The sequence below is a fragment of the Hoplias malabaricus genome, chromosome 7 (genome assembly GCF_029633855.1).
Source record: "Hoplias malabaricus isolate fHopMal1 chromosome 7, fHopMal1.hap1, whole genome shotgun sequence".
Lineage (NCBI taxonomy): Eukaryota > Metazoa > Chordata > Actinopteri > Characiformes > Erythrinidae > Hoplias > Hoplias malabaricus.
In genome coordinates this window covers 13,743,174-13,766,549 of record NC_089806.1, presented here as the reverse complement: position 1 = coordinate 13,766,549, position 23,376 = coordinate 13,743,174, and the positions used below count along the sequence as shown (strand labels likewise).

General features: G+C 39.6%; 1 protein-coding gene across 1 annotated transcript in view; it reads right to left on the bottom strand.

The window, feature by feature from the left end:
* prima1 (proline rich membrane anchor 1) overlaps positions 1–23,376 on the bottom strand; it is a 52,340-nt gene that overhangs the window by 8,929 nt on the left and 20,035 nt on the right. The window contains exon 3 of the mRNA XM_066677477.1: positions 14,069–14,201. Within this exon, the coding sequence (XP_066533574.1) occupies positions 14,069–14,201 (133 nt within the window). The remainder of the gene's footprint in view (positions 1–14,068; positions 14,202–23,376) is intronic.

Below are 23,376 nucleotides of genomic sequence, written 5' to 3'. Positions count from 1 at the left end.
GCAGAGTTATCCTGTGAATTACATGAATACTTAGAATGAAAATGAGGTTCTAACATTATCTTAATATTGAAACCGATACTGAACTGTTTTTATTGCGTATGAAGCTGATCTCCCAGGGAAAGGCCCTTCAATCTCTACAAACACCTGAAAAGGTAAACGTGTCACCAAACGTGTTGTGTTATTCAGTATCTGTTATAGCTTGTTGTGTATTCTTGGTTGGTATGATAGGGATATAAGTGAAAAAAACCAGGCATGTCATACTGATGCATTACTCTCTCAAATCTGATAATTAAGCCCAAATTTGTTGGCAAATCCCCAGCATGATGCAACATTTTACACTATTATTAAACAGCATAATGAGTGACTTAAAACTAGCCACATGATCTTGTTAAGCTTCTCTAACACCTTGGCTTGTTCATGCACAGCAACTAAACATTCTGCAGCTCTAAACTTTACTGAGATTGATTAAATGTTTAAGAGAAGCTTGTGCTAGCCTGTCGTGACAAACACAATATGTGTCCCCTGGGCAGAACTGATGAGAAAATCCAGTCGCTCTGTGGGGGACATCTGTCATGAGGAAGAGTGGGAGCAGCCCTGGGGCTGCAGAATTTTCCTATAAAGACTTCCCCCACCTTGCTGATTTACGCTGGGGAAAAATCCTGCCTCATCTGATTTCTCAGGGGAGGAGGCGGATGACGGGTAAAAACACAGACAGAGTGAAGACTCTCAAGATTTTTGTTTTAAATGGTATTTTTTATGGAGGGAGCCCTTGGTGCAGTCCATAGTTTAAAATGTTGTTATTAGACAACTCAGTGTATGAGAAAATATGATTTAATTCTGTAAATAAATCAGTGACTAAAAGGAATATGTTCAATCTTGATAATGGTATAAAGAACCCAACATATTGTACCATGTGGACGATGTGATTTGGTTTGGCCTGAAATATGTTTCAATATACGGCTTGACAATTTGCACACATACTGTGGCACAAACTCCCTCTACTCTTCACGGAAATATTTACACTAAAAATACACTAAGCATGATATCCCCAATCTGTCCACACTCCGTATCTAGTGCACTAAGCAAGCCAGGAAATAAATGCATCTAGATCTTGCATAGCGCATTATATATTTCTAATAAAACATAATTTTTGCAAAACCTCCATTTTCAGTTACTTAAAACACTGTTTTTATGTGGATGGGAGGCCAAAACACAGACAAAATCATTAGTTTTTAAAATCATCCAGATCTGTGTGGATGTGGTATGAGTGTGTGTGGCATGGTGGCTCGACTAAATAGTGCAGACAAAGATTTCTTTACTTTATCACTCAGCACCAACACATTCAAATCATTAGCAGTAGTTAGGAGGTAGGAGTTAGCTATCTTTATTTTTTTAAAATCAAACCAGACAATGGGGAGTGCAGATGATACAGTGGATGGAATGTTGGATAAAAATATGTAAAAAAAAAAAAACGCTTGTTCACACAAAACTTTGAACATGACACACTCACCCCGTCTGGTGTCTTCTGGTCAATCTAACACACAGCAGCTCAGTATTCAATGCAATAAATTCCATCCATCCATCCATCCATCCATTATCTGTAACCGCTTATCCAATTTAGGGTCGCGGGGGGTCCAGAGCCTACCTGGAATCATTGGGCGCAAGGCGGGAATACACCCTGGAGGGGGCGCCAGTCCTTCACAGGGCAACACAGACACACACACATTCACACCTACGGACACTTTCAAGTCGCCAATCCACCTGCAACGTGTGTTTTTGGAATGTGGGAGGAAACCGGAGCACCCGGAGGAAACCCACGCGGACACGGGGAGAACACACCAACTCCTCACAGACAGTCACCCGGAGCGGGAATCGAACCCACAACCTCCAGGCCCCTGGAGCTGTGTGACTGCGACACTACCTGCTGCGCCACCATGCCGCCCTGCAATAAATTCATATTAATCTATTTTAATAGATTAATAGATAATCTATTATAATTCTATTTTTCTCTTATTAGATCAAAACACCCATTGTTAAAATCTACAAATATTTTTTGTAGATAAAAAAGAGAAAAATAAATAATAAACAGGGGCAGGCTGGTCTCATTGGGTGAGCTCTGATGCTAGAACCTTCTTTACACATACTTTTATAAAAAATAGGCGAGTGACCAGTCATGGCAAATCGTCTCACCCCATTTAATATGACACCCTATGATTTGAAATCATGAAAACTTTACTTAAACATTCCATTTGTGTCTCCCCGATTTACACACGCCGCCTGAATTCACGCATGAGGCTTATAGCAGCAGAGACTAAATTTAGCAATTTCTAAAGCAGAGAGGGGCTTATCTTTAAGAGTGAGTAACTTTAAACACACAAACTTGAATTAGTCTTTCCTCGCTGTACTTTACAAATTTAAACAGCTGAAACACTTCAATGTGTGTTTATTTACAGCTCAAAATATCTGTGCAGATATGTTGAGATAGCCTTCTGTTTAAACAAATCATGACGAATAACGATGTGGGACACACAGGCCGTAAAACCAAACAGGCCTGTGTCTATTTACAATTATCCTCGAAGGGCTATCAACAGTGTACACAAGAATGGTGTTCTGCGCATGCGCCGTCCAAATCGGCCCAAATCTGGTAATGACACCTTTACCTGCGCTAAGAGTAATGCTGCGTTACCTTAGTGAGATAGTGAGAGACTGCGCAAGCGCCCGCATGACGCGAATATCCGGGTACCGTTCAAACAACCGTGCAGTCTGTAGGAGCTGCGCTGTTAAACCCCGCCCAGTCTGGTCCAGAATGGAGATGTTTTTGCTTTGGCGCACAGGCATAGACTAATGCGTGAGAGGCTTCTGTGTTCAGTTTTACATTAGTTATTACTATTACTGAGAATGATTCAATAATAATAATAATAATAATAATAATAATAATAATAATACATCTTTATTTATATAACACCTTTCATACATTAATGCAGCTCAAAGTGCTTTACATAAAAAGAATAGAAGAAAAGAAAACAAGTACTGGGTAAACAGTGTACTGACAAATAAAATAATGCATTTAAAAATAAGATAAAATTGCCTTCCAAGTCCTAAACTGTCTGCATTATGAAACTCTATAATTATATATCCATCCATTATCTGTAACCCTTATCCAGTTCAGGTTCAGGTGGGTCCAGAGCCTACCTGGAATCATTGGGCGCAAGGCGGGAATACACCCTGGAGGGGGCGCCAGTCCTTCACAGGGAACACACACATTCACACATTCACTCACACCTATGGACACTTCTAAGTCGTCAATCCACCTACCAACATGTGTTTTTCTCTGCCTGTCACATCATTTTGAGCAAATCGTTGTGCCTCTGTATTATACTGAGCTTCTTCAAACTTCACAGCACGGTGTTTACATCAGAGCTTTATCACGTCATCTTTAACACTGTTGTGGAAAAGCATTCATTTCTAAACTACAGTGTGTTAAGCTTGTGAATCAAATGACAGAAAGTCCATTCTCTGCCGAAAAGAACCAGGGCTGTGTCATAATCGGAAACACCTCGTGATATATTTATCATTGGTTCAAAAAAACCCAAAATGAATGGGAGTGAATGGAAAGCTATACTTGAATGGTCCTCGCATAGCTCTGTCCCTCACTTCCTGTATCACACTTTGGAAGATAAATCCTGAGGGCCTGGGCTCACTGTGGAGCTCCTTAGCATCTCCGCCACCGATGGTTTAGGGTTCTTTTGGGGGTTTAATGTTGTGTTGGGCTGCTGCATGTTTGTGTGCTTTGGGCTTACTGCGTTAAAGCTGACATTAACTGAACGCCTAACCCTTAAACAGAGACGTTAATATAAAGAATTTAATGACTTAACATAAAAGATTTTAAGACAGATACAAGTACCACAATATTCAAAATACACTTTAATAATCTCTACTAACTAATGTGTTCATACTAAGAACAGATCTCTTCCACCTCACATCCTAAATTTACACATGAAACATTGAGGACAGAGCTTTACGAGCAATTAATCAATACAAAATGTGAATGATGGCCAACAGCAGTTTTTCAGAGGCTGATGCAAAAAAAATATTGACTGGTTCCTCCCCAAGAAGCCACTTCTTCTTGGTCTCCAGTCTGCAGCATTCCCCTTCTCGCTGAGTTTAGACGGCTGAAATCTGGATGCAGGTAGATAGATTAGTTCTGATAAATGGGAGTTGGAGTTGTAAACTGTGATGAGAATATTAATTTTGATTAGAGGGTGCTTATAATAATATAATAATCTTATAATTGGTGTTGTCAATTCTGTTGATTAATCATTGCAGCCCTACCTGTAATTTCTCAGTCACTAGACCCTGGTCTTCAAGGAAATTTAACAAATGCCACAATGATTCAGCAAAATGATCATCTATACTTTTAGAAAGCTTTAATAAAAAATAAATAAATCATGAAACATAAACACACTGCACATCAGTAAAATGAAATGCAATTGCTTTCCAGGTCGTTAAATTATATGATAGTCCACCTGTGCTAGATCCTCAGGGCCTTTAGTGTGTCATACATTTAGCATGAGGCAGGTGTATCCTATATGAGGGAGGTGGGTATTAATAAGTACTTTGTCTTCTTTTGCTGCAGTAATAAATTGTGGAAAGAATGCTTTACACTAGATTTGGGATTTAGTTGAATTCAGTCACAATCACTTAAGGATTTGACTAAATTCAGCCCAAGAATAGGTCAGGTGATCCCCAGTAGAACTCCAGCTCATCTCAAATGGTTTGGATGGTGCTTCATCCCTCCAGAGAACGCAGTTCCACTGCTCCACAGCAGAATGCTGCTGACACCAGGCACCAAGTATGGCGACTTTAAGCCTATTTAATTTCAGTGTTTTCTATGGAAACTACACATACTTCTGTGATCAGAAAATATGTGCTTGTGCAAATTAACATGGCTGCATTAACTAATTATAAAAGCTGTCATCTAGCATTTGGACGTTCAGACAGTCTATTTAGTTCTGGCATCATGCATTCATAAAGCTCCTTTATTTAAGAAATACAAGCTGTTCTTCTCATGAGTCATGTCCAGAGACAGAAATTTTCCAGAGAGCTTGTTTTCATCATTTGCCAGTCACGTAGAAGCACTAGCACCGGTGGTGACAGTTCCGCACCAGAATCCATGTACAGGCGTCCAGCCTCTCTCTGTGGAGCTCTCACTTTACGTAATGCAGACATATGAGGAGCCAACTCCTTGCTCCTGAATCCTCGACCCCCTGAATCAGCAGGGCTCCCACTGTCCTCCAGCCCATCTCACTCTCAGCATTTCTCATTGACCCACAGCTGCACCTGAGAGCTCTCTGGCCCCTCCTGAGACCAGTTAGTTTTTCCACTATCCAACCTGTTCCACTATCCAACCCCCCCCCCCCCCCCCCCAGGGTGTGTTCCCAACCTGAGCCCAGTGATTCTGGGTAGGCTCCGGACCCACTGTGACCCTGACCTGGATAAGCAGTTACAGCCAACAAATGAATGAAGGAATTTTACACTGGAGAAACCTGTCTGTTAAAAAAAACAAACCCAGTTTCCAAAAAAAAAATCAAATTGTTTAAATAAAATACAAACGACAAGAATGTGTGAATTCATAACTCTCTTGAGCTTTTATTTAACTGCCAAAAATACAAAGAAAATATTTCCAGTGTTTTACTGACCAACTTTACTGCATTTTGTAAATATGAATAAATTTAGGATTGACACCTGCAATGCACTTCAAAAATATGCTCTTGAGACAGAGGCATGTTTACCACTGTGTTAATGTGTTAATATCACCATTGCTTTTAAGTACACTTTGTAATCATTTGAGATTTGAGGATACATATTATTCAAATTGGTGAAATTAATGCCTGTTCTTTCTTGATGGAAGACTTCAGCTGCTCAACAGTCCATGGCTTATTCTCATTTTCATGATGCACCATAAGAGACAGATCAGTACTGTGGGCATGCTGGTTAAGTACAGGCATGTTGTGTCTACAAGGATACACTGTTGTAGCATGTGAAGAATGAGGTCTGGCACTGTCTTGCAGACATAAACATGGTTTTCCCAGAAGAAAGGTAGTTGCCTTGATGAAGGCATATGTCTCTCTAATGTCCCATTATACATCTCCATATACCCTGACAACAATGCAAGTTACCCAAGTCACTGATGCACCCTAACACCATGACAGAGTTTGTGTTTGACTTTTGTGCCTATAGTTGACAACAGTCAGGTGGGACCCTTTTGTCCCTGGCACAGAGAATTCAATGTTTTTGAATGATGTCCTTCAGACTATGTGTGATGAGCTTTGGTCCAAATATCTCTGTGAGGTATTTTAGATTGGAATCTGGTTTTATTAAATTAATACAGAAAATACAATAAAAGCAGTGCCTTAGAATGCCCTTATAATCATAAAATACATGTAATGTATGTAGATAAATATCATCATCATCATCATCTTCTTTTTCGCTTTTCAGGGTCGCGGTGGTAGATAGATATGTAATATTTAAAAAAAAAGATAAAGTTCTAGGCTAAATCACATTACCAAAAAGAGATTTCTGTCCTATAGCCTTTTCATTGAGCACATTCATATGAGTGGAGCATATGAATGCAGTGCAAAGGGGCCTTTCTCATTGAGAAGAAGCTTAGAATATCAGAGCAGTGCCTCAAACAGGCTCAGCCTCACGTCCAAACAGGGCTCTGAACCATCAATAATACACGCTGTGTAGTACACACATGCCAGGTGGCTACACAATACATCATAGGCTGCGATTAATATTTTATACACAGGCTCTTTGGAATGTACACCAGAGTGTATTCACCCTCCTCTGAAAGCAGATGTGACAGGGCTGAGATTGTTGTTTCCGGGTTCAAAGTTGGAAGCACCAAGGCCATCTTTTCTTGGTTTTAATAATATGATTTTCGAAATAAGGGGATGTATCTGTAAAACCAAAGGAGCACGGATGTGTTTTGATTCAATTTGTCATTATGAAAACTTAACAAAGGACAAAGTGCAGTTCTATGGAAGCCAGTTCTTCCAGGAGCCAGTGATAACTATTCCATGGAACAAGAGGTTTATTCTTTAAAACCGATTCCAAAAAAGGAGATTATTTAATTTAATTTTTTTCTGTATAAGAATGTCTCTGAGTGGCTGGCTTAGCATTTGTGTATTATTGATGTCACTGGGCCGTTCTGTTTGTGATCCACACCTGAGTCACCATAGATTAATTATCCTAGCTAATTTGAAAACTATATCCTGTGTATACTCTCCTTTCAGGTGAATCAGTCTGAAAAGATATAAGAAAATCTTACATTTAAAGCAATTAAATTCAATGTTGTGACTGACCATTTCAGAAGGAAAAATTAAATGAGTAGTTTTATGGATTGTAAAAGTAACCCACTGCCAATTTCTACAGGACCAGTTTTGACCAGTTTATAAACTCAATTAATTATGAAAAATAATGCAGACTACTTGATTACTAATATCTAATTGATAAATGATAGCATAAGGTCACCCCCACCCACTCAACCCAGGCCTGTACCCCACTCCTGACTGCCTGGCAATAGTCTGTCTTATTTACACTGGGGAAGCCCATATCCAAGTTGCCGCAGTGCTATATATAACTTCAGCCTTTCCACTCTGCAACCTTTTGCGTTTTGTTATTTCCAGAGTGCATACAGGCATCCAGTTATAGCAGAGACAGAAAATGAAACTGTCTCTTGGATCCACCCATTTACAATATTTATTCACAAGGAGAAATGATTTACACAGGGGGAGATGTCCTTACTGTCTCTTGGGTTAAGGTTTAACTCTTCCAACAGATACATGTTTATTCTGCTCAGAAGAATAAGTATTGGTTGGAGTAGCCCGGTGGGTGACACCACTGCCTTCTATGCACAAGTCTAGGTTCCAGTTTCAAGTCCAGGTAAACACACCACGTGAATAATTGTCCTTGGTCAAGACTCCTAACATTGCAGTTGCTTACATCTGTCATATGATTAAATTGCAAGTTTCTCTAGATAAGAGTATATTTTCTAAATGTATTCCAGATTTTAGAAATTTATACAGAAACAGTCAATGACTTTAATGGTAGCACCCTCTGTAAGTCACTAACGCTACACTGATACAAGAAATCAGCACTGGAGTTTCTGTTAAACAGAAATCTCCGTCAGGCTTGGCATTACTGCTGAACTGTTAAACAGGAAAAAAGCTTCAGCTTTCCCCTTCAGTGCCTTTAATTCCATTAAACTCATTACAATAAGTGATCCACACCAGGCTCCAAAGCACAGATGCCATAAAGCAGCGATTGGGGTAATAATCTGAGCTTTCACCGGGACGTTTTCAGAGACTGTTTGAAGAACAATCCGTGGCGCTTCGGTCATTGGCTATGGCTAAATGATGAGTTTGCATGCACATAAAGGCAAACATTAAACATATTTCTCTCCATTTTGGCAGATTGGCCAAGCTCATTAGTGAGGAAATAGCTGCCAGCTGGGTCTCCCATTGGGAGTCCATCTCTTTTCACTAAGTTCTCGGGCACAGTGGCAAAATATGATGAATTAAGCTTCCTTGCTCCGTTTCCAATGACTATGACATACACAGGTAATAAACCTACGCCTGCACAAGAACCGAAAAGGGGACTTGTCTGCCTGTTAAATAAATAATTTTATAAAGACACGAATGTGTAAACATTTACTTGGATCCCATCTCATTTTCCTATAACATCTGTAGTGTTTCACTTTAATGTGTTTGAGAATTGGCCAAGTGAAAGCACAACTGCAAGGCCACATGAAACACAAAACCCAGCACTCTTCATTTTCATCTCAACAAGAGAGCACTATCTGATTTTAGAACCCAGATTCTGGCTTTTTTTTACTGTTTAATCCAAACTGATCACACTTTGCAAAAACAACCTATAATCAAATTTACATGATTGATGATGGGTGTGCCCCACAACTGATATTCAGGTAACATCAACTTGTTAAGCTGACCCAAGCTTCACTAATACTCAGTGTATAGGTTCACTACAGAAGGATACTGAGAGATAAGGAATATCATTGACTGCCAAATTTGTCAAGTCCAATCATGCACATTTTTTAAAGCACATAGTCCCAGACTCAGATCATCTGATATAAAATATACTAACGCTGCCACAATTACCATTATCTTGTCAGTTCTCCTTAGCTATTGTTACTTGGCTGTGCTGAGTTTTTAAAAAAGGAAACAACCAAACTTTTCTGAGAAAGATAGCTATGTATTAAAGACATTGCACCAATAAAGGTTGTTAAAAAATGACATAGCAATTCATAGCTAGTAACTGAGATATCCTCTCATTTTTGCCACTGTATACTTTATTTCTCACAGATAGTTTTTGTGATAGCACTGCTTTGTCAACCACTTGGCCCTGTGAAAAACAACATGCTGTGTATCAGTTAAATAGCTCCTCCCTATCCCAGTAGGCCATGTTAAGCGACAAAAGCTTCCACACTCTCCAGGGACAGTCAGAAGTCTGGCTTAAGAGACTGCACAGCACATTACTAGAGATTAAATACATCTGCTTGCCCTGTACTAGCCCTGTAGCACTTTAGCTGGCTTCCTCCCAGACAGACTCAAAGATCCCATGATCTTGAGAAAAAAATGGCATTTCACAATAAACATCAATCCATCAGTTTATTCCAAGTGTTGTGATAATGGGCTGCATGGAAGAAAACCCAGGAGCATCTTTGCTTTTGCAGCTTGACAGGCATTTGCACCCCTGACAGTGCACAACTGCTATCAAAGCTCCAGAGTAGCTTAGGACTGCTGTGCCATGCAGCAGAGTCACCGCTACTTCCTTCATTTTCTCCTCAGAGAACACTAGTTAGAAATTCAAAACATACAGCAGTAACCCCATACACATAACTTTAAATAAGAGCTGTATTTTGTACACACACTTACACACAACTGGATTCTCTAAAAGTAATGACATTAGCATGGTATGTTTGCCACTGCTTGAGGAAACATTTTCAAATTTCTCTTTGGTAAGTAAGGACATATATTGTGCATAAAAACTACAGATGTTTCATTAGAAACATCAGGAAATTTATTTAGGAGGTGACACTATAAAAAAAATTAAGTGCATGTACTTAGAATGGTATCGCTCCCTCATCTTAGTATCTCCAGTCACATTGCTGAACCATGTTTATGGTTCAAATAGGAGGTTGAAATGCATAAATAAAAAAAAGGTGAAATAAAAGAGTACTGGACAACAGCATTCTGCACCCTTCTTTATGTTGCTTCATGCTCGAGGGTGAGGTGAGCTGTGGTTCATTAACATTTAAAGGAACAGGCAAGCACACTACTAAACCTGACTCTCTAAACAGGGGGAGAATGGTTCTGTTGTGGTTTATTTGAAATATTTTGATGAAAGCCTATCAAAAAAATGTATTAAATGGGCATAATGTTCATTCATTGTCTGTAAGTGCTTATCAAGCTCAGGGTCGCGGTGGATTCAAAGCCTAACCGGAATCACTGGGCGCAAGGTGGGAACACATGGATATAATATGTCCCCCTTGAATATCCACAAATTGATCCTGGTGGTAAGACTAAGTAGTCCCTGCTAGAAATTAAATTTGATGTTTATTTTCCAGCACATACCAATTACACTGCAGTGCATCATCATAAATATTTGTAAAATAGCTGTAGCTTTTACTGTTACTATATATGACTACATGACCAAAAGCACTTTCTACTTGAACCTGAAAATTACATTAAAAATCTGTTATTTTTTTATCTTGTCAGTTTTACTCTCAGTCTGACAGAAGCACCTTATCTTACCTCAGAATTTCACATGGTGGGTAGCTCAATTGGCAAACTTAAGGACATGACACCATTTGCATGCATAAAAGATGGAGAGTGAATGATGGCAAATACAGTATTAGTTTATAATTGATGACTCTAGTTTGGGGCAACAGCAAAAGCAAAGTTTCAGCTGCCTGTGATGGAATGAATTAATAACAAGCCTACGACAACAGTGACATGTATCTGACCTGATGCACTCACATACAGCATTTCAGTCCTTCATGCACATTCAGTGGGCAATTCATTTTCAATCTCTAGCTCATGATAAGGTGTTGATTTCAGGACTGGCTTATTTTTAAATATAAATTTAAAAATAAATATTTCATACAGAAAAAAAAATCTAATATATGAATATAATACACAGAAATGAAACTGATGTATGAAGTATAATATAAAGAACACATTATGTACACCCAGCATGTACAATAATTATCCTTTAACATTTCCTCTGAACCAGAACCGGTTCTTCTGTGGCATTATTACAAATACAATTTTTATGACCTTTCATTTCATCCATACTTCTATTTTGTAAACTAATATTTAAAAGAAGACTCAAGCTTATACAAGCTTTATATTATGGGCTGTATCTATTGTTGTGTCCGAAGCTGTGCCCAAAGCCGTGCCCTATTCATTATATAGTGCACTATTTTGGGGTTCCGTCATTTTGTAACAGTGTCCGAAAACATAGTGGCAAAATTTCAGTGCGCTCAAACAATCCCACAATGGACTGCAAAAAGTGGTGTACAACCCATGTACACTAGCTGATATCAGACTACCCATAATCCACTACATTGTTTGGTGAAAACCCACGTAAGGTAGTATTCAAAATCATTCACTACCCTCCTGAACTCAGTTCCCTATAATAGTGCACTATATAGTGAATAATATAAACTTTGCATAAAAAAAGGAAGGAAATGTGTGTTTTGTAGATTTTTTATTTGTTGTAACAATGCTTCTTGGCGATAAATCTTATACCGTTGGAAAGCCTGTTAATTTCCCTTTTAAATGGTGCCACACTTGTAAGGAACATGCATTTGTGGGATGAGCAGAAGAGCTGAGTATGTGGGTTGTGCCCATGATAAATTTGCCAAATTTTCTTTGCCAATGCCAAACAGTTTATTTTGCTGTTGCTATTGACACTTGTTTTCAGCAAGTACCCTGGTACCTGTGAGCATAGGCCCTGCTACTGTGGTCAGTAGGTGTCTGCTTCAATAATTGGCATGCCATGTGCCATTGGCATGACTAATTTGGATAAGGCCAGTGTGATAGAGTAACATCAAGTTGGTGTTCTACAAAACCAAGTGGAGGCATTATTTGGATTGAACCCTAGTACCATCTCCAAATTAAAGGCCACATTCCATATAATGGGGGATGTGAGATACAGGCCGCAAAGCGGGTGTCCCAAGAAGACTACACCCCAAGAAGTTTCCTCACCCTGTCAGCACTTAGGTACCGTAGGCTGTCTTCTACAGATTTGCAGTCAAGGTTTGCAGGATGTTCTGGCCGAGGGCTCTCTGCCCAGACAATCCGGAACTGACTGCATGCAGTCAATCTCTGGTCTCATCCGGCTGCCAGGAGGCCTGCCATGACTGCCCTTCACCTTCAGGCCCTTTTGTGCTGGTGTCGGCAAAACATGTGCACTGGAACCCGAACTTGTGAAGTATTGTTATGTTCAGCGATGAGTCCAGATTCTGCCTATGGCATTTGGATCGTAGGTTTAAAATATGGAGAAGACGCAGAGAACGCTATGCTCTTTGCTGCATCGATAGATTAACATCTTTTGGTGGAAGCAATGTGATGGTGTGGGGCGGCATCTTCCTCACTGGAAAAAGTAGGCTTGTCATCATTGGAGGAGATCTCAATGCAGAGAGATATTGCCAACCAGTGGCAATCCCATATCTCCACAGTCTAGGACCAAACTCCATCCTCCAAGATGACAATGCTCGCCTCCACAGAGCGGGGTTTATCAGAGACTACGTCCAGAATTTGGGAGTTGAGATGATGGAATGGCCTGCCAGCGTCCTGACCTCAACCCCATTGTACACTTGTGGGATCAGCTTGGGCGTGCTGTTCGTGCCAGTGTGACCAGCACAACAACCACTTTAGCTGACTCGCAACAAATGCTGGTTGAAGAATGGGATGCCATCCCACAGCCGTGTGACCAGGCTGGTGACCAGTATGAGAAGGAGGTGCCAGGTTGTTGTGGCTGTTTATGGTTCTTCTACACGCTACTGAGGCTCCTGTTTGTTAAATTAATAAATTGTAAAATTGCCAATGTCTTGCTTTTTCAAGCTTCAGTCATCCAATCCACCACACACCAAATGAGTCAATGGTAGAATATGCTGTTTGGCACTGGCAGAGAGGATTTGGCAAATTTTTTATGAGTGCAACCCACAAACTCAGCTCTACTGCTCATCCCACAAATGCATGTTCCTTACAAATGTGGCACTATTTAAAAGGGAAATTAACAGGCTTTTCAACGGTATAAGATTTTTTGCCAAGAAACATTGTTACAACAAAGAAATAAATTACCAAATACAAACTTCCTTACTTTTTGTGCTAGTTTATTATGTCACACTTTTGTCCCTGTTTGGTCCTAGTCATGTGATATGGTTCCTCAGTGTCATATGTCTTTTTGGCACGTGTCTTTGTTTTGGTTTTGGTGTTGTATCTTCACCTGTGAGCCTCGTTATGTCAAGTGACCCAGTTCACAGGTGTTTTTTTGATAAGTCTCTGTGTTTATGAGTAAGGTTTGCTAGTCATATGTTGTGTCTTATGTTGTGGTTACGGTGACGTTAACTCTCGTAGTTAGATATTTTTAAACTTTCTTGTGTGTTGTGTGTAGAGATTTTTGTACCCACAAACTTCATACCTGTTATGCAGGGCTAACACACAAATAATTAACAAAACACAAATCATTTTAATTAACATGTCATGGGTCTTACAAACACAAAAAATGTTATATATAAATAATTGGTGCAATAAAACCTATATGTCTAACTTGAGTAGGAGTTTATGTTGAAAATTTAGGGAATGAATGCAATTAATTTTTCAGGTAAGCTAGTGGCTAATTAGTTGCAAATTAAATGTGTAGATATTTATATACCTCAAGTTATAACAAAGTATTATTTTTACAACCAGTAAAGAAAGGCCATGATGATATGTATGACCATGACCAAAATTAATACACATGACATCAGCTTTACCTCTTAATAGCCTTGTAGCAGATGATGACAATAAGGAGAAGGAACACTACTGAAGCACAGCTCACTGTCCCCAGCACCAAAATCTCCACTTCCCTTCCCCAAGGCTTCATAGGTGGAACTGTAGATGGAGCCACTATGAGAGAGGAAGATAAGAGTGAGAGAAATGAAAAGGGTACTGTAGGCAAGGCTGTCACTCTGGTCAGCTCTAGACCATTATCCCTCCTACACAAGCCTTTACTCTTTTCCCTATGCATTTTGGTAGGTAATGTTCTCCTGGTATCCAGCAAACCCAGATTAATCCATCTGAGTGACAAAATGTGGTGTATCCCATACAAACACATGAAGCTCCAGACACATCCTTGTGCTGATGTAGTTACAGACAGATACCTGAGTCATCATAAAATTGGCCATTGTTACTTGGTATGTGCAACCTTTGGTAGATCCACCATGTATTTGTGGGGTTTAATGCTTTGGGGCTTAAATGTTGTTGCTCCTAGATGCTTCCATCTCACTATAATAACATTAATAATTGACCAGGCTATATCATGCACAGAAATGCAATGCAGACACATGTAGGTGTGGCAGAAATGTGGTTTGCAATTTGTACGACTAACAGCAGTAAACTGGTTCAGAATGGTACATTTGCAAAAATAACATTAACCAATCAGGAGCATTGTGTAATAGTGTAGTTATTCATTAAAACATATTTGTTTAATTAAAGGTTTATTGTTCATTTCTGGAACTGTCCAGTTTTTATTTAGCATTTTCCCACATTACACCATCAATTCTTTTTCATTTCCCACTGGCATCAATAAAGTACTCAACTCAACTCAACTCAACTTTATTTATAGAGCACTTTAAAAAACACCAACAGTTAAAACAAAGTGCTGTACAAAAGATGTTTATAAAACAAACTAAAACAAAATAAAATAACCAATAATGAAAAAGAAATAACTTAAATAAAAACAACACTAATAAAATTAATAAAAGAAAACAAACGTCTCATGCTGAGTTGAAAGCCAAGGAATAAAAATGGGTTTTAAGATAAGTTTTAAAAACCGAAAGTGAAGAAGCCTGCCTAATCTGTAATGGTAGGCTATTCCACAGTTTCGGCGCAGCAATTGAAAAAGCTCTATCTCCTCTGAGCTTACGTTTTGACCTCGGCACCTCCAGGAGCAGCTGATCAGCTGACCTGAGGCACCGAGCAGAGACGTGGGGGTGTAGCAGCTCAGTGAGGTAAGGTGGGGCGAGTCCATTTAAAGATTTGAAAACAAATAAAAGAATCTTAAAATGTACTCTAAAATGCACAGGCAACCAGTGGAGAGAGGCCAGAATGGGAGTGATATGTTCCCTCTTACGTGATCCCGTTAAGAGTCGGGCAGCAGCATTTTGCACCAATTGGAGACGTCTGAGGGAGGACTGGCTGACTCCAAAATACAGTGCATTGCAGTAATCCAATCGGGATGTGATGAAGGCATGGATTACTGTTTGAAAGTGCTCGTAAGAGAGAATTGGCTTCACCTTTGCCAGCTGCCTCAGGTGGAAAAAGCTGGACCTAACTACTGTGCCTATTTGGCGGTCCAATTTAAAATCACTGTCCATCTTAAAACCCAAATTTAAGATAGTTGGCTTCACATACAAAGTCAAGGGGCCCAAATCAACTGGAGGGGCTTCACAGGGACCACTGGGACCAAACACCATCACTTCTGTTTTGTTTTCGTTAAAATGTAAAAAATTTAAAGCCATCCAGTCTTTAATGTCATTGAGACATAACAACAGTGGTTTAATTGAGAAAGCATCTTTCTTCTTTAAAGGGACATATATCTGGCTGTCGTCAGCGTAACAGTGAAATGCAATGCCATGTTTTCTCAAGATAGAGCCCAATGGGAGCAGATAAAGTGAGAAAAGGAGGGGTCCTAAGATTGAGCCCTGTGGAACTCCATATGATAGGGGAGCTGAGGAGGATTCTGAGCCAGCAAAACTCACACACAAAGTTCTGTTCGTCAGATAGGACCTAAACCAGTCCAAAGCACTACCACAAATGCCGACTAGATGCTGCAAGCGGGAAACTAAAATGTTGTGATCCACTGTGTCAAAAGCAGCAGTTAGATCCAGCAGGACAAGAATTGCATGGTCCCCAGAATCATTGGCCAGGAGAATGTCATTAAAAACCCTGAGCAACGCTGACTCTGTACTATGCAAGGTTTTAAAACCAGACTGAAAAACCTCCAGAATATTATGCTCATCCAAAAATAATTTCAGTTGAGCATAAACAACTTTCTCCAAGATCTTTGAAATAAAAGGCAGCTTGGAAATAGGCCTATAATTAGCCAATACTGTATGGTCGAGGCTAGGTTTCTTGAGCAGGGGTTGTACTACAGCATGTTTAAAACTCACAGGAACAACACCAGAAGACAGGCTGCTGTTAATAATGGCCAGAACCTGCTGCCCTAGAGTATGAAAAATCTCTTTAAGAAAGTGAGGAGGCAAAACATCACAAGGAGAACCTGAGGGCTTTAAATGGCCCACCACATCCTCCAAGTGCGACAGAGTCACCGGCTCAAACCTATCAAACACAGCCAAGCAAGGGGCAGAGTCAGAGGGGTCAACAGCAGGAGCTGTGATAAGAGCTCTTGCAGTAACAATCTTATCAATAAAAAAGTGCAGAAAGTCATTACACATGTCAGGAGATGCTTCCAAACAGACAGGCTGAGGGGCCTTAAGAACAGAGTCAATGGTTTTAAATAACACACGTGGCTTATGACAATTTGCCATAATAATATTTGACAAGTGTTCTCTCTTAGCCTCTTTGATGGTGCTCTGGTAAGAACGCCAGCAGTCTTTTAACATTTGAAATGAAACCTGCAGCTTATCCTTTTTCCATCGGCGTTCAGCTCTGCGACACTTCTGCTTTGCTGCACGCGCTTGGTCATTGAACCAGGGCTCAGGTTTAACTTTGGGCTGTTTAGTTCTTAATGGAGCCACTGAGTCCAGTATGGTTCGGCAGGAGGAGTGAAACCAGGAGCTGAGCTCCTCCGTATTAACAGAGGCTGAGTCAGGAGGAGGACAAAGCTGGTCGAAAGCGCAGGTGAACTGTCCGGCAGTGAAAGAGTTAAAACTCCGACCAAGCCGAGCAGGAGCGCAAGGTTTAAAAGCAGCACAGGAGAAAACAACATCAAATAAAACAGGCATGTGATCAGAAAACCCACCATCATGGATCTCTAAATTGAACACAGACAGCCCATAAGACAGAACAAGGTCTAAGGTGTGTCCATGTTCATGTGTGGGCCCGGACACATACTGCACTAAATTAAAAGAGTCAATGATGTTAACAAAGTCCTTCACCAGCGGTTTATCTGGACAGCACACGTGAATGTTAAAGTCCCCGACGATAAGGATGCGATCATATTTCGGCATATGTCCCGCCAAAAAATCAGAAAAATCATTTATGAAATCCTTATTGTATTTAGGGGGTCGATAGATGACAGCACACAGCACCGGGTCAGAGCGGCCCACCTCAAATAAAGTGACCTCAAAACTGGAAAATGAGGGTGATACAGTGCGCTGTTTACATTTAAAATTATTTTTAAAAACAGTCGCCGTTCCTCCTCCCCGGCCTGACGTCCGCGGGGTATTAAAATAACCACAGCCAGCCGGCAGAAGTTCAACGAGAGCACTGTACTCACCAGCACCAATCCAAGTCTCTGTCACAAAAAGAAAATCCAGGCTTTGAGAAGAGAAGAAGTCCCTCAGGATAAAAGTTTTATTTGCCAGTGATCTGGCGTTCACAAGGCCGATCCTGGCAGGAGCTGAGGCCTGTGCTTTAGACAGATTAGGAGCACGAAGCGGCGTCCTCAGGTTGCGGGGATTCACCCCACGCTCGCGGAGCCGGGAAAAGCAGGGGCGGCGGGGACGGGATCCCTCATCCAGGCCGATGACAGGTACCAGGGAGATGCTGATGGGCTCCAGAAAACGCCAGGACACCACGAATTGGGGGGATAATCCACGTCGTGGCCGGGAACTGGATGACGATTGTGAGAGGTAGACCTTTAGTTTCACTAGCCGACCGCCACGTTTACCGCGGCGGCGGCGACGCTTTCGCTGAATTGTTTGGGCCGAGGCCCGGCGCAGGTGATTCGGAATACCCGATAGGTGCGGGGGCAGAGGATTCTGTCCACTATGATTAAAAACACCTACATCACAGGTATTATATCTAAGATCCAGGAGAAACTGGCGATCATACACCAGTAGAGACTTCACATGTGAAGTGCCAAAGCTTAGCAACACTAACAACACAAGGCAAAGTGAGAGCAGCAGACGACCAGCCACACACACCGGCGCCATCTTGATCCAAATTGATGCAGTGGATTTTGCTTTCCACTGCATCAATTTTCCAAGTATCTATCTATCTATAGATTAGTAACATGAACAACATGCTCTGGATATGCATTTGCACCTGTTATGCATCTTTGATAAGTCAGTTTCATACTTGGGGTCTAATACATCAAGAAGGCACAGAAATTCCTGGTTGTCGATGACAGAAAATGGTTGATCATCAACAACAGTATACTGGGTAAGAGACAGAGCTGGGCGACATGGCTAAAAATGTTATCACAATAAGTTTTTCTATATTTATTAATCTTGATATTTATCACAATATTAAAATTTTGGACATCCTTCTAAAAATGTAGACTGAATACACCAAATGTTCATTAGTACCCAATATTACATTTTTATTATCCAGACATAGCCTATATAACCTATACATAATATGCACAAGGAAACATTTCACTGGGACAATAACATAATTTTCTTAGCACAAAAAAATGAATGATATCTATGCCTTTGTGTCATGAAAACATTCTTGGGGCAGAATGAATTACCAACAAGAGTAAAAAGATAGATTAAGAAAATTTTAAAACAATCAATAAATAAATACTCCAAGTGCGAACTGTAATTCCGTATGTGTTCCGTATATAGCCAGTTCACCAGTTATCTTGGTTTTTTTTTTTTTTTTTTGGTTTCTTTGCTTCTGCAGTTTGGAAACAAGCATAGGTACTATTCACAATTTCATTACTATTCTCATATATAGATACCTGACTGAGTGGATTCCTTTAATGGACAATAGCTCGTTTACTTGTGATGCAGACATAACTGATTAATATTTTCTACCTCTTGATTATGAAAAACAGCAGTTGGCTTCCAAACCAGAAAAGTCACCTATACCCACTGGTCCACTGGTGTCTATGACTGGAACTTTAAACGATGGTTTTAAAGTGCATAAATGCCGTATAAGCAGTGCTGTATATCCTTTCAGCTAAAAGTATCTCTGCTGATGATAGCTAGAAATCTAAACAGGTCTAACGGACCGTCTATCTACTCTTATAGCCAGTGTTGTATCTTTTGCTCAGTGAACACGACTGTTAATTTCCATATCATAGTACATCAAAAGCCTCGAGACTCAATTTCCCTGGTTTTTAGTGTTCTAGGTTTGTTGGACATAATTGGCCTCTATATTGTGACAGTATTTCATCATAAACAAACAAAACAATAAGCTCAAATCACAGAAGATAATTTAACATGGCACATTATATTCTTTAACCTGCAAGAAGGACAATGGTACTCTGTGAAATTACACATTCTTATGACCTATGTCTGTAATTCCCCAAAACTTAAGGACTGTAGCTTTAAATATACAATATTTTTAATGGTTTATATGTGAAGGACAATTAGAAAACCAGCACACTTCTTAAGTATTGTAGTAGGGTGTATTTGAGTCAGCATCATTAATACAATAATCTTTAATACCAGTACCACTTATATTGATATATTTAGAAGGAAACAGAAACATTTTATATCAGTTAAAGCAATATTTTAACTACACTATGATATGTATTTGTGTGTGTGTGTGTGTGTGTGTGTGTGTGTGTGTGTTCACTGGGTTAACTGCAGAGGTCAAATTTCATTGCACTGTAGTACAATCTATATATATATATATACAGAAACTAAATATATTAACAGAAATGTTATTGTTCAGATGTTGATCATGTATTCAGTCTAATCAAAACTCTTTACTGCTGTTAGTTGTACAAATCGCAAACCACATTTCTGCCACACTTACATGTGTCTGCATTGCATTTCTGCGCATGATATAGCCAGGTCAATTATTAGTGCTATTATTGTGAGATGGAAGCATCTAGTAGCAACAACATTTAAGCCCCAAAGCATTAAACCACACAAATACATGGTGGATATATATATATATATATATATATATATATATATATATATATATATATATATATATATATATATATATAAAACATCAACTCCATTAATCTTTTTGCACCTAAGAGGTGCTTCATTCAGCCATTACACAGTCCCCTCACCCAGAAATGTATTATAATGTAACATTACTGAACGTTTCACCATGCCTTCTGTGCCACTTTAAAGTTTGGATGAATTTTTCCACGGTTGTGTTTGTGGGGTGGAGTGAGGGTACCAGCGTGTTTTATTGAGTGTGGATTTTAATGGCACTTATAAAAATGCACTGGAAAAGTTGAATTAATGGCCCCCACAATTAGACACAAGCACCGCCTTCTTGCTCTCTTTCTCCAGGCCGAGCTCCAGATTCAGCATTTTCTGTGCCTCATCAGCATACAGCATGCAAATATGCAATAGTCCATTAAAGCCTCAGGAAAGCCACTACAACTGTGCACTCACTGGATTTGTTATCTCTCCACTGACAGTAGAAGTACGAATGCCAACCTTCATTTCATAATGAACAATTTCAATTCAAAATATTCAGCGCTTACTAAAGAGAAAACCTTGTGGAGTAAAAACTTGGTTGTTTCCGTTCTTCTCCATTTAACATATGATGTTTGAAAAGCTGTAGCTTTTATTTCATAGGTACATTTTTAGAATAAGAAAATACACTACATTAAAGACTGAAGTTGTATTTTGTTGCTACCCAATTAAAAATATGTATCTCCCAAAATAGTAACTTTACAGGAGAAGGGAATAAAACTTTAACATTAAATGAAAGTGAATGTAAAATGATTTTATTCCAAGTAATTTTGGAGCATTTCTTTTGGTTCATTCATTATGAAATTTTAACACAGTGTGAAGGACAGCTGCAGTGTTCAAATGATGTAGTAAACATAATCTGAGATACATGTTACATAATCTGAGATACATGTTTTTAACTCGACAGCCACAATATCTGTCACATTTTACTGTTGTTCTAAGAAACTTGGTGGTTTAGTGAAAAACGTTCTCAACAAGTTTTCCAGCTTTTTCAGAAAAAATAAAAAGGCAGCAAGAATTTAGCCAGTTTTTCAGTGTCTATCCTGCCATCATTTTAGCCCTCTGCCTTGGTATTATGCACTCTTACATTTAGTTTGTAACCCCTTCTTGCCATTGTTTTCAACCTTTTCATCATAACTGACTTAGTAATAAAATCTAAATCATGAAATTTTCTATCAAACCATTTATTACCAGATATACTAAAATTATATAATTGTAAACAAACATTTGCTATTTAAGTTCAGGGAATTCCAACAGTCTTTTAACCAGAAGCAGGTCAGCAAGTCCCTAGTGGTAGTAAAATCATAGAATGAAAACAAGCACAACCTGCACAAGCTGTTTTTAGCTTTGACAGTGATTAACCCACATTCCATGAGTATTCCCAGGACATTATCCTACACTCCACGAATATTAATCACCGAATTATTCCTCTTTTGCACATCAGCAAATTCAGGCACTCAGCACTGCCATTTATCATCCTGATCGATATTTACAAATCTCTCTGTTAACACAGATTAAACTCAGACAAATGCATCAGGAAATTGCCTGAGTCCTCTATTGATCAAATGATTTTGTCTCAGAATTTAAGTGAACAAGAAGACAAGGAAAAAACAGATAACGAGAAAATGTTCAGGCTTAATAGATGCAACAGTAGTCTAGGCACGCTTTCAAAGCAGGTTTGAATTCTCTACAGGCAGTGTTTCTCAGTCCTTCTCCTTGGGTGCCACTGACCTTCTCGGTGTGATGTTTTCCCCATGGTAAACATTTCATTAACATCAAGATTCTGCTCTGATGTAAGTGTCTTAGAGCAAGAAAAAAAAGTACTTAAATGTATAGCTCTGGACTGTAGCAGCACCAATGCTGCTGTTTTGGCCAGGAACAACAAATTTATTGGCCAAACAAATGTTGACCTGAGACACAACCAGATATACCCAGTCAGACCAGTTGCTGGGACCCACAGTTTTGTAGTTGCAAGCTCATCTCTCCTACGTTTGGTTTTCTTGAACACACTGTTGAAAACGTCAGTACAGGAATCAATGGGTAAATGGCTCAAACTAAGAAAACTATGCAGGGTTTGATCAGAAATGCAGGTAAGTATAAAGATACACTTGCTCCTAACTATGTGTTCACATATGCATAATGGCTGCATCACGTTTCCTGTGTCCCTGCGTGCTGGTTTTGCCTGTCCTCAAAATTTTAATTCTATGTGTATGCAAGGTGCAGTACAAGAGAACATGGTAGGGGCAATGTAAGTGCAATCCACATTAAAATGGCAGAAAGTTTGAAAAAGACTATGTCAGAGCTGTGTCTGCAATTACCTACGTATTTCTCTGGTCTGCCCTCTAGATCTTTATCAGATTATTATTTTGGACTACTTACTAGTTTGGACTAGCTTCTTCTAGGCTTTAAAATGGTGATCTCAGAGTAGAGCAAATGGTGAACATTATGCAAGTGACAGTTGTAGGGCTTTTCTGCCTGTAGAATTATGGGGGATGACTTTTGCATATGGTATCTCTGCCTGATGACATAGAGAGAGGACTGAAATGGATGATGTTGAGTAATGAATGTGGCAGCAGCCTGGGAGACGAGTGTTGTTCTCACAAGACTCTTCATTTGGGCCATCACACACTCTACTGCTACCAAAACGCACTCAAACAACATGGCTGCCTCAGAAGATGCCCTCTGGGACCAAGAAGTGTCTGGCTCGAGTGAACTCAGTAATTGGGCCCCTGTGTATCTCTAGAGAAGACAAAACGTGTGAGTGAGGAAATAGGAGAGATGTTTCAGAGGGAATCAAAACCATGTGTTCTTTAGAGTCTTACCTCTTCAAAACCACTGGTGCCTGACAATGTTAAAACTCTCTCACATATATCTCTTAGTATTTGTTTCATAGCCCTGAATTGTTGACACTTCAACCATTAAGGTATCAATTTTAAATAATTTTAGATATGTTCACCATTATGTAGATATGGACTATTAGCACGATTCATGTAAACAGACTT